The following is a 13,138-nucleotide window of genomic DNA, read 5'->3' on the forward strand; positions in this document are numbered from 1 at the left end:
TGTGACATCATATTTAACTTCAAATGAATGTTCCAGGAATGTCCCAAGAACGTTACTCTGGAATGTTCGAATGTTAACATTCATATAACATTGGCTTGCAATGTAGTTGGAATATTATGGTGTGACATCATATTTAACTTCAAATGAATGTTCCAGAAATGTCCCAGGAACGTTACTCTGAAATGTTCGAGCGTTAACATTCATATAACATCGGCTTGGAATGTAGTTGGAATATTATGGTGTGACCTCATATTTAACTTCAAATGAATGTTCCAGGAACGTTACTCTGGAATGTTCAAGTGCAAACATTCATGTAACATTGGCTTGAAATGTAACTGGAATATTATTGGGTGACATCAAATTTACATTTAAATAATTGTCTCAGCAATGTTTCAAGAATGCTATGTTTGAATGTTTGAGTGTTAACATTCATATATTTAGGTTGCTTTGGAGATGTAATGTTGGTGGAATTTTGTATAGCTTAAGGAAAAAATATTGTCGACGGTTATGCTCGGTATATTATAGTAACGTTGTACGCAATTCATTAGAGGATCATTCTGTGAAACATCAAAATGTTAGAAATTGTCTACCCAGTTACACCCAATTAATGTTCTGGACGAAAACGTTCCTGGGGTGTTAGCTAATATATTTGAGGCAACATCATGGAAGGCATGCTTGTGGAATATTCTGTAACATATTTTTCCATGTCGTAGGAATTTTGCACCAGATCATCTGCTCAATGTTCCATAATGGTGAAACGCCATACTGTTCCGAATATATTAGAAAACAATATGTGAATGTTTACACCCAAACATTTCAAAGTAGCAATCCTGTAACATTGCTGGGACATTCAATAACAATGTTTTGTAACAACGTTATAATAACGTTAGCAAACCTTTTCCTCTAACTTTCTAGCTAAAATGGTACAAAAACGCATGATTTAATTTTTGGAAGTTGTCACCCTTTCATAACAAAAAATTATTTAAAATGATGCAAATTAAAGATTTTATAGATTTTTTATTACAGATATAGAAACAAACAAAATAATGAAAAACAATAATGATAATTTTGAATGATTTATGTAAATGAATTGAAAAGTCACTACAAATTTCAATTTTCGCACTTCATTAGACGTATCGCAAAAATGACTAGGGTCCATTAAGCTTCCTGGGTGCAGGAAAGTGTCATACCATGACGCGACAGTGTGAGTTCATCGCAACTGATCACACCGCCACAAGTACGGTTGGTTTCAAGTGTTATGTGCTAGTCTATTTTACGTTAGATTAAAGCTACGTCTGACTAGCTAACGAGTATAAAATCATTACTTTCGTGGAGCGAACCCAATGCCCAACGTGTCAACAACTTTTCTGCCTTTAAATTTTGTTTCAGCTCAACGAACCAACGCCAAAAGGAAAGCGATGCGTAATACCTAGGAATACTACTATATACTAATAAGTTGGAAAATCCCTATTCGGAATATTACACAATGTTCTCCCAATATTGTGGGAATGTTATGCGAGATCATTTGCTAACATTCCAGCAATGTATTTCCCGCAACGTTGCTGGGATGGTGTGGGAAATATGTTCCAGCAATGTATTTCCTACAACGTTGCTGGGACGTTATGGGAAATATGTTCCAGCAAAGTATTTCCCACAACATTGCTGGAACGTTGTGAGAGTTACGTTCTAGCAATGTATTTCCCACAACGTTTCTGGAACATTGAAAATGTGTCTACAAATAATCTTGTGACAACGTTACGATGAAACGTTTCTGGGACTTTTTGGAACATCCCTGGAATGTTCTGGGAACGTAAAATTGTTAGTTGGGACACTGCTGCCAGGTTTATGGATCACTACTTGCACTGCTGCCAGGTATACAGATTAATGCTCGTACTGCTGCCAGGTCTACAGATTACTGCTTGCACTGCTGCCAGGTATACGGATTACTGCTCACACTGCTGCCAGGTATACGGATTACTGCTCACACTGCTGCCAAATATATGGATTACTGCTCGCACTGCTGCCAGACACAGTATATGGATTACTACTTGCACTGCTGCCAGGCATACAGATTACTGCTCGCACTGCTGCCAGGTATATGGATTACTGCTCACACTGCTGCCAAATATATGGATTACTACTTGCACTGCTGCCAGGTATATGGATTACTGCTCACACTGCTGCCAGGCATACAGATTACTGTTTGCACTGCTTCCAGGTTTATCAAAGTCAATTTGTCAAAGAAACCACAGAAATCATTTCACAGTCAACACGATCCAACAAGCTTGGCTTTTATATTAAAATGAAAAATTTATCATGTTATTCTTATATATTGTATATAATGTATATCTAACAGCCAAACACTATCAAAGTGTAGATGTATAGTCATCTATTCGTTCATCATTTTGACGAATTAGAATCACAGCGGTGTTTGGGGCGACAGTTCGCTGCCGAAAATTTTATTGTCACAGCAGCAGAGGTTGGTTAGCTGTGAAAATGTAGCAAAAACTATTTTGATGAATGAGTCATCCAAACTGTTCTATTACTGCATCGCCTTAAGAACTCCTCATAAATCTGACAATTGACTAAGTACTATGAGGAACCAACAATAAAACCATCGCAATGCGTATTAAACCTGCTTTATTGAATTCTAGTCCTACCTAAAGGCATCATGTAAAACAAACCTGAATGAATTTTCATAATGCAATACAAATTTTCTTTCGTCAAAAATGAAGTTTGTGATAGCTGTTGATGGAAGGCGACCACAACTATTTGGGAGGATAAAGTTAGATTGATTTAAAAGATCAAACAAATTGTTTCAAAAACTTATGGAAGCCACAGAACAATTTTTACCTGCAACGGGAAGTGTTACAAATGTAGGTGGATTAAGGATGCTAACATAAAGCCACCGAAACTCTGATGATAGCAGGTAAATCGAGCTAATATTCTGACTCGGACTAGTGAATAAATGAAATAGTGTCAATGCTTAGACATGACATTGTGCAGGTAAAATATCATTTCTATCAGAACGTGTGCAGGTATAGTAGTGCGTGATTAGAAATAATTGAACTTCAGAAATGCAGCGGGTATCGAGACCACCATGCAACAAATTGTGGACATAAAAGCCACACTGACGCGTAAAAATGGCTGGCTTACCAACATTAAACCCTGAAAGACTTGAAAGCAAGAGAGTCGCTGTGCTTGAATGGCAAATATGTTAACATACCTGATGGTTAAAAGAACACGTGTTGGCAGAAAAGTAGATGCTGGCAAAAGAAATGTTACTTACCCAGGTCTCACTTTCAGAGCAATCCCAACACTGCCCCACAACAAGGTAAAACATAAACATGCATGCATCCTGATTTTAAAACCTGAGATATATGACCGTTATAAAGCAACTTTTTGTGAGCACATAAGCTAGCGATCACTAGTATTAGCAAAGATCTACTATTCATTTGGTTAGCATAAAATATACACCCAACATACACTCAGCATATATAAAATATACACTGATATATATACACCCATACACCCGATGTACCCCCCCATACAATATACCCCCAATGTACATTTGGTATAAAGATGGACAGCCAAAACATTCTTCAATGCTAGACATTTGTAAGAGCCTACCAGGCGATTCTGTAGATTGGTTGGCGAGTAGTAGAAGACGTCTTGTTGAGATGGCACCGGTTTGAACCACTTGTTAATCACATGAGAAAACTTTCTCTTTATTAGCTCAGCAGACACAACAGTTTCACATTTTCTGTCAAAAAGGGCTGCACAAGGTATCTTCAGAGTTATTGGAGAACGAAGATTAGACGGCCGACTGTTGCCATCAGAAGACGCACTGGATAAAAAAATCATGTTAGTTACTAGTAGATACGGATGCCGAATCGGGAACATAACTGCTGACTCATTTATAAGTCGGTAGGCATCTAAGACAAAAAATTGCTTTATTATAGGCATTATTCGTGTATAAGCCGACTCCGCTATTCCAGAATATTTTGGAATAATTATATCGACTCTGAATCAAATTTTGCTATTCCAGAATAAAAACAACTTTCAAGATTTAAAGTTTTTTACTCCGTAAAATAAATCGAGTTCTTCGAAATGTTTTAAACTAGGTTTGGAATGATACACTTACAGTATTATTTGTGCAATGATTGTACACTACAATATGAGTTAAGCGTTGCCTGTTCTCAATCAAGTGTTTGCTACTTTGTGGTTGTTAAAAAAACAAAAAGCGATTGGGTACGTGACAAGCGGTATCTATAGATCAAAGTCTGTTTAAATGTACGTGTATTAGATTTTATTCAAAATTTACAGTTGTAAAATTTTGCTTCGTTTTCCCAAATAGATGCATATTACTTATTAAATTCAAAACTCGCCAGTGGCAAGTACAGTACGACAGTGCTAACTGCTGTGTTATGATTAAAAATGTCTTTATAGCTTGTTGACTGCAAATATAAACTGGAATTTCATTTATATTTCATACCAGTAATTCTATAAAGTAACATAACATTTATGTGATGAAGTACCATTGTTATGTGCATTTGTTAAGACTTCATTCCACAGAGAGAGAGAGCTGTAAAATTTGAAAGGATAAGATGATGAACTCATACATGTAATTCTAAGATGATTCAAGCACAACTTAATTGCTGTAAATGAAAGAACAGCCTAAACATCTAGTACACAATGGTTAAGCTATCACAACCTGCACAGTCTCCAAATGTGAAATGTAATCTCAAGGGCTATGCCAGTCCACACAACCATGAAAGCTGTATGAAAGGCCGCAACAACAGCCTCAAACAAGGTGTCGCAACTCTTGTTAATTGCGTTCAGTGTAAGCGGAGGAATATCATTTAGGGGTTCAACCATTGGCTGACCCTTCAAACACTTGCAGATGTGAACTTTTTGTGTGCATTTTCAAGGAAATTTTTATTGCAAACAGCAAAAAAAGGTAAAAGTTTGTCCAATGGATAACAGTAATTGACAAAATAGATACAAACCGATAAACGATATAAGAATAACGCCCCTGCGTCGCAGGTCACATGATCGGAGGTTGCACTTTTTATGTTCAGTGATGGGCTGATAGCCAAACTACTTGATTTAATTTAACGATTGTGTGAGTAATATCTTGTTGACCCTCCATCCTGTATCAAGCACTACTCATAAATATGTGTCTGACTAATTGATTTTGACCCTCCATCCTGTATCAAGCACTACTCATAAATATGTGTCTGACTAATTGATTTTGACCCTCCATCCTGTATCAAGCACTACTCATAAATATGTGTCTGACTAATTGATTTTGACCCTCCATCCTGTATCGAGCACTACTCATAAATATGTGTCTGACTAATTGATTTTGACCCTCCATCCTGTACCAAGCACTACTCATAAATATGTGGTTGACTAATTGATTTTGACCCTCCATCCTGTATCGAGCACTACTCATAAATATGTGGTTGACTAATTGATTTTGACCCTCCATCCTGTATCGAGCACTACTCATAAATATGTGGTTGACTAATTGATTTTGACCCTCCATCCTGTATCAAGCACTACTCATAAATATGTGGTTGACTAATTGATTTTGACCCTCCATCCTGTATCGAGCACTACTCATAAATATGTGGTTGACTAATTGATTTTGACCCTCCATCCTGTATCGAGCACTACTCATAAATATGTGGTTGACTAATTGATTTTGACCCTCCATCCTGTATCGAGCTCTACTCATAAATATGTGTCTGACTAATTGATTTTGACCCTCCATCCTGTATCGAGCACTACTCATAAATATGTGTCTGACTAATTGATTTTGACCCTCCATCCTGTATCGAGCACTACTCATAAATATGTGTCTGACTAATTGATTTTGACCCTCCATCCTGTATCAAGCACTACTCATAAATATGTGTCTGACTAACTGATTTTGACAATGAGTAAATCCCAATGAGTAATTGTCAAAAGTTGAGAGATTCTTGCAGAACTTGAGACGTAGTAACTGGAACATAATGAAGAGTCTTCACCAAAATGATGATGACACTGAATAGCATAAAACTGACTAAGATCAACAAGATCTTATATATTGTCAATTGACATAATCGTTTTCCAAAGGACGCGAAATGTCAACATTCGGCTGTTACAGTACTGTCCATCGGATAATATGTTCAAAATTTTTCTTTTTCTCCTCCACTCGTACCTCGATATGCGAGCTTAATGCGTTGCACGACCGAACTCGTATGCGAAGTTTCTCGTATCTCAAATCAATTTTTTCCATATAATTTTTTCTATATATTTTTTCTATATATATATGATGGGAAAACATGCTTTTAATTGTTCTAATTCATCACCACACCTATTTTATCAAAGTAATAAATGCCTATCTAGTGGTTACAATTAGCATTAAAATATAATATCATTATGTACAGTGCTGTAAAGTGTTACCTTCGAGATAAACGGTAACGGCTAACAGAGGTGTGTGAGAGATTTAACCACAGCACATTCAGTCCGCTACACTTTTGGGACACTATGTAACATAAACTTTAAACTTGACTTAAATGTATTTGGCTACACACACATTTAGAAATAAGTTTTAATCTTACTCTAATCTTAATTCTAACTGCTTCACTTTTCAGTATTTTATTTTCTTTCTTCCGGTCTTTTTGCCTCACTTTCACCTTTACCCGGCCTTTTTAAAAATTTTTTCAAACTGATCTGACGAGAAAGACCTTGTGATGCTGTTCTCGTAAGCGGCCTCTCGCGTACTTGGTCACCTAGCTGTCGCATCGAGAACTGTCTCGTAGCTCAAATTTGTCTCGTACTTTAAGGCAAATATTTGCTTAGAATTTTCCTCGTATCTCAAATTTTTGGTAAGTTGGAACACTTGTATGCAGAGGTACGACTGCATTTGAATAATTTATATCTTGCTAAACCAAAATGTCAAGCATGTTGTTACAATATTAAAACCTTTGTATATCAGCGTCCACAACTTTTCATTTCCAGATATAAAAACTCACTACGAATGTCTAATGACCAATTTTGAAGTTATCTGCTCTGAACTGATAAGCAGTATTTTAAAGTACTTGCTATGTTACGTACCTACTAGACTTCTTAGGTTTAACGTCAGATGAGAGTGGTTTGCTAGCAGATTCTTCTATCTCAAACTTAACAGATTTGGGTGTGGTTGGCATATTGTCTGCAAAGACTTGATCCGCAGAGCCATCCATTGGAGGAGCAGTCATGTGGGAGCAGACATGCGTAAGAAAGTCAGTAATCTCTATTTCAAGTAAACCAGCATCCATGCAGATCTCTATGGCAAACTCTACATCATCTCTTGAAACAACACAGCCTCTTTGAAGACTCTGGAATATTCCTGTAAAAATGTTGCTATGACTTGAAAGTACAGTAAAACTCGGATAACTCAAACTTCAAGGGACCGAGCAAAAGTGTTCGAATTATCAGAGTGTTCAAGTTATCAGAGCACTGTCACAAGTCCATGTATTTACTTATTTATTAGTAGATACATGAACATATACAAACTATAATATAAATCAAAAGCACAAATGGCTTGTTTCAAATTAAATGCTTCTAATGTAAAGTTTAAAACGTTTTTATCAAAAAGTATAGAGATTTTTCTATCACTTGAGATTGGTTTGTTGTTTGAGGTGATGTTATTGCCAGGACGTTTTTAGATTGACATTGGCAAAACTTGATCGTTGCTGAAATGCTCAAAGAAAAGACATCTTTTTCTTTTGAGCGTTTTACCCACGATCAATTTTGCCGATCTTTCTTGAAGTTTATGGAAAGATTACCTTACTTTACCTGGCATTCGTTAAGAGCAACACTCCGAGGCAGTTCAATTAAAAGTTTTACGAGGTTTTACGGTACATTGTATATCACTCACGTTTTTTGAATGGATACTTATTGAATGTACACACGTATTTTGTGTTTAGGTCAAACGATGAATAGTTTTTTTTAGCTAAGACAACGTATACGTTTAATTACAACAATTTTAAGACATTTTTAGACAATTTTAGACATTTTAAGACAAGTTTTAAACATTCAACATTCCGACGTTAATTCAACACGGAATCAACGTCGGAAAACTATTCATCACGGGCTAGCCGGGTCACGCACTCAAGGATTTTCGCCACGCAAATACAAAACCAACATGCTGTTTTTGTTTTGTATGTGCGTGGCGAAAATCCTTGCGCCCGTGACCCGGCTAGTCCGTGCTATTCATCGTATAGCAGTATAAATCAAATTTCACCAAACCTTTAGAACAGTCGTTGACAAAAATATTTTGCTGATGGAGGTAATAACGACGCTTATGAATTACGAAAAGTTGAGGTTTGCCTCTATGGCTTGGAATAAAGTGATTTTCTAAAGCGATAGCAACCGTTTCGGTAGCCGTTGGGCAAAAAACAGTTCGTTATAACAGTGTTGAATTCGAGTTATATAGAGCCATTTATCATTGCGTGGGAACGGACCAAGCAAATCCAGTCGAGTTAACCATGTGTTCGCTATATCCGAGGGCGAGTTATCCATGTTTCACTGTATTTCCAAGTAAGACTGAAATCGACAGTTTATACGCACGAATAACTTGAGTTTTCGGACAATAAATAAAAAGCCTTGTTAAATCTACCAAAGATATTCTGTTCAGTCTGCAAACAGTCCAGTTTTGCATGTCTTTTTACTTTTAGCATCTTCAGTTAGATACTGAGATTTAGTGAAGATATATAGAAAGAAAACCTTGAAGGCCAGCAATAGTAGTCTTACTCATATATTACCACATTGGAGAGTTGCACAATAAATTCACAAACTTACCACCATATCCAAGCATTCGTTGCTTGCCTCACTCCTCTTAATTTACGCCTTCCAAAATGTCAGTAATTGTTATACCCTAGGACACTTATATTTCGCTAGTATTTAGTTTCGTGAGTAGCACACAGAATAAAATTTCGCTGCAACTTAATTTCGCGGCTCTGATGAGTGCGAAAATATAGTGATGTGAAAATAAATGCAGTGGAAAAAACAGATTACATTCCTCAGGTCCAGTTTGCTAATAAGAAAAAAATTCAATTTGGGACTAGTTCGCATTTGTAAACCACAGGTTGAAATGTGTGGGTGAGATCGACAATTCAATTTGATCACTTGCTGCCATTTGTTTTTTAGACTATCAATGACGTCTAGGTTCCTCCCGCTGTGACTTTCACACTCGAATCCCAAGAAAAAGAAAATAGATAGGTAGCAACCAACTTCACAACCAAAACTGTATAACCCTTACGCTGCCATAAACGCATTTATGCGTTTTCTAGGGGCCACTGCCATAAACGCATTTTTGGACTTTCTCAGCAATTGTCTGGTAACCTGATTTGATTATTTGTTGACCACATAACCCACGGTCTTTAAGTGTTTTATGAAATTGACTGTGTTGTCCGAAGATTTCTCTATAAAATCAGCCTAAAACAACGAAGCAATTTTAAACTTTTGTTTGAGAATTGCTAATCTAAAAACGAACATTTTTCTGTGAGTTCATTAACTACCCCGCACGAGTCATAAAACAGGTAATTAGTTGTTGATGACATAATAGCCAATTTAGATTTTCGTGATTATACAGATAATTAAAGTAGAACTTGAAAAAATACTGTATTCATATCATGAAGCAATATCGGCAATTTCGGTAAAATGGCTGGCACTAGGCCGGTAGCTAATTTGTACATGGGTGGCAGTGGAAGAGATAATGTGGTTAGACCTGATGAGGGTTGATATTGTTTTTGGTTGGTAATAAAATTCATCACTACATTAATTATTCTTCAATTTCATGACTTCACCTACCAGACTTTCATCCTCATCAGTTACAAATTCGGTGACTAAACTGATATAATCTTAATTTGCTTTGCCATGCTGCTCAGTCGGTGTATTAGCTAGAATGAGTTTACCAGAAATTTCCCATTTATCCCAACCACAGACGAAAATTGCCTGCATTTCTAATATTACGATTTTATTGTGGATATCAATGAACAAAGCTATTTAACTTCGCGTTTTTGCTCGTTCGTTATGATAGTTTAGTTTCGCTCATTAAATTTTCGCGAGAGGATGACACCGCGAAAACGCGAAAGTTAGATGCCGCGAATACATAAGTGTCCTAGAGTATCTCAGCTAAAGTGATGGCTTGTTTAAATTGTGGGAGTTATCTGCTCTTTACAATTACAGTGTTTTTTATATTTTGCACAGCTGCAAGATAGGCCTGACAGATCATAAAACAGTTTACTTGTTGTCAGAGGTTTATGTTCCTACTTAAGACAAGAATTATTCATCGTTTATAAAAATTAGTTCTTATAAAAAAGAATACAGCCATAGCTTTTGACATGTTACTTCAAAATGACCATCTTCACCATATTTTCAAGCTTGAAATTGAATGAATAATTTTTTATTGGTGGTGCAGATAAGACGTGAACAGGCTTTGCTTGTTAACTATACCACATATCCTAAGGTATGAGCATTGAATTACACTGAATTTGCTTTAACTAAACTCCTTAATTCTTAGATAATGTCACATGAAAGATCTGAGTAACACAGTACAGTCATCATACGTATTACATTTGAATCAGTCACTTGTAGCTCACTGTCAAGTGTCATTGCTGAGTAACAGCAGTAATCATACGTATTACATTTGAAACAGTCACTTGTACGCCACTGTCAAGTGTCGATCTGAGTAACACAGTACAGTCATCATACGTATTACATTTGAATCAGTCACTTGTACCCTACTGTCAAGTGTTGTTGCTGAGTAACAGCAGTCATCACACATATTACATTTGAAACAGTCACTTGTACGCCACTGTCAAGTGTCAATCTGAGTAACAGTCCAGTCATCATACGTATTACATTTGAAACAGTCACTTGTACGCCACTGTCAAGTGTTGTTGCTGAGTAACAGTACAGTCTTCATACATATTACATTTGAAACAGTCACTTGTACGCCACTGTCAAGTGTCGATCTGAGTAACACAGTACAGTCATCATACGTATTACATTTGAATCAGTCACTTGTACCCTACTGTCAAGTGTTGTTGCTGAGTAACAGTACAGTCATCGTACATATTACATTTGAATCAGTCACTTGTAGCCCACTGTCAAGTGTCATTGCTGAGTAACAGCAGTCATCATACGTATTACATTTGAAACAGTCACTTGTACCCCACTGTCAAGTGTCATTGCTGAGTAACAGTACAGTCATCATACATATTACATTTGAAACAGTCACTTGTTTGCCACTGTCAAGTGTCATTGCTGATGCTTCCTTGTTTATGTGTATATGGGCAAATGGCAGCCCAAAATAGCGCAGTCGTTTGCAAAAATGTTTGCAAATATTTACAAAATATTTCCAACCATTCATCCAACCATAGCAATATTTCTATCATTTACTTCACTTCAGTAATCTCTGGCATAAAAACTCACCTGTAATGAAGCTCTTACAGAAGGCCTCCTCACAGTAGTTGCCGAGTTTGGCGGCGGAGGTGTCAGCTGGTGGCATTTCCATAGATGTAGCCCTAGAAAATGAATGCTTGTAACCTCCAGAATCTGTGCGATATCTACGTCTGTGTGCTGATGATGGTGTTCTGTCACTCTCATCAGAACGATAGGAAGTCTTGTACTCTCTACTACTGCAACCATCTGCCTGCGATGCAAATCTCTTGTCCTACAAACCATACTTGAGAAAATTTTTTTACGAAAATAGTCAAGGTTAGTCACCATAATTAAAACAGAAAATATAAAAAAACTTTCAAAACATTAATAGAATGTATGAAGAAAAATCGGCAAACATGACAATTGCAGTGTCCTTCCTACCTACTACTCATACAATGCATTTCCATGCTTCGAATGAGTTCGGAGTTGCTTCCACTCCGAATCATAGAAACAGTAAAATCTGAACGCATTTGACACCACTTTGCTTCGTGAAATTTGTGCGAAGGCATTCACTGTGAGAGTACTTTGATATCATAGAAACACTCATGGCTGATGGAATCGCGTCAATAATACTCGGCTAGGGTCTCCCAAGTGGAGGTAGAAACATTTTAGCACACAGCCACACGGGTTTCTGCTACAAAAACGTTCTAATGCCACTCACTACTTTTTTACTTGTCTTGTTGCCTTTATATTAACATTTACATGCTAAGGATGGGTTGCTTGTACGAGGGTGACAAAATAATCACTTTTTAGTGCAACTAGTTGATGAAACATGAATTAAAAAAGTGACCGTGACCCAAAAGCGAGTCTACTTAACCAAGTTTTATAAGGATAAATCATGAGTCTTAGAAAGATCTATAGCACATCTCCGAAACAGTAGGGAGTGAACTCATCGGCAGTGGGCAACTCTGAACCGATGCAAAGGATGGAAACACAGTGATGATCTACTCATAGATTACAAGAGCTCACAACGAAAGGATTGTATATTTACAGAATTGCTATGCCATTTATAATAACACTGCAGAGACTCACAATGTACTCATCAGCTTTAATAAACTCTCTGGTCTGATAGAGGAGGCAGTCAACCAATAGTTTTCTTGAACAGTAGTACATGTAGATAGGCAGTGGCAAGCACCGATTATCTGAGTCAGCTTGGATGCCATCGATATTCAGCGGAGGAACAGTAGCATCTTCTTCACTTACATCCATTTCCTCTTTTTTGCTCTCTATAATTTGAATGATAACCGATAGACTTGCAACTAAACTATACGGTCTATAGTTTAGTATTATAACAGGTAAGTGTGTGGCGGTGTAAAATGTGCTTTATTTGACTATGCTCCATGACAGCAACTCATACCAACGACTCCCATTTTAGATAAGTCGTTTGCTATCTATTTTTATTCACGATTAACAAACTATTTCATGAGTAAATAAAAAACGAAACTAGTACTGTGAGTTGCAACTGAATCTTTTTATTATGATGATGTCTGGCGTCATGACTGCTTAATGTTTGGTCAACAGGGGCATCAAAAAAGCTCAAACGACTCAAAAATGTTACTTTATGTAGACACAGGCAGCTTGCCTGACTATTTTTCTTATTTTTCTACAAGTTTTCAATTAAAAGTTGAAAAACAAAAAGCATGATTAAATTGCTACG

General features: G+C 36.8%; 1 protein-coding gene across 1 annotated transcript in view; it reads right to left on the minus strand.

Annotated features, from left to right (window-relative positions):
* Positions 1 to 13,138, minus strand: part of LOC137406741 (KICSTOR complex protein SZT2-like) — a 136,864-nt gene that overhangs the window by 58,288 nt on the left and 65,438 nt on the right. Inside the window, exons 29-32 of the mRNA XM_068093375.1 lie at positions 12,514 to 12,707; positions 11,473 to 11,713; positions 7,108 to 7,381; positions 3,631 to 3,847 (exon numbers count right to left, since the gene is read on the minus strand). Of these exons, the coding sequence (XP_067949476.1) occupies positions 3,631 to 3,847; positions 7,108 to 7,381; positions 11,473 to 11,713; positions 12,514 to 12,707 (926 nt within the window). The remainder of the gene's footprint in view (positions 1 to 3,630; positions 3,848 to 7,107; positions 7,382 to 11,472; positions 11,714 to 12,513; positions 12,708 to 13,138) is intronic.

The sequence above is a fragment of the Watersipora subatra genome, chromosome 1 (genome assembly GCF_963576615.1).
Source record: "Watersipora subatra chromosome 1, tzWatSuba1.1, whole genome shotgun sequence".
NCBI lineage: Eukaryota > Metazoa > Bryozoa > Gymnolaemata > Cheilostomatida > Watersiporidae > Watersipora > Watersipora subatra.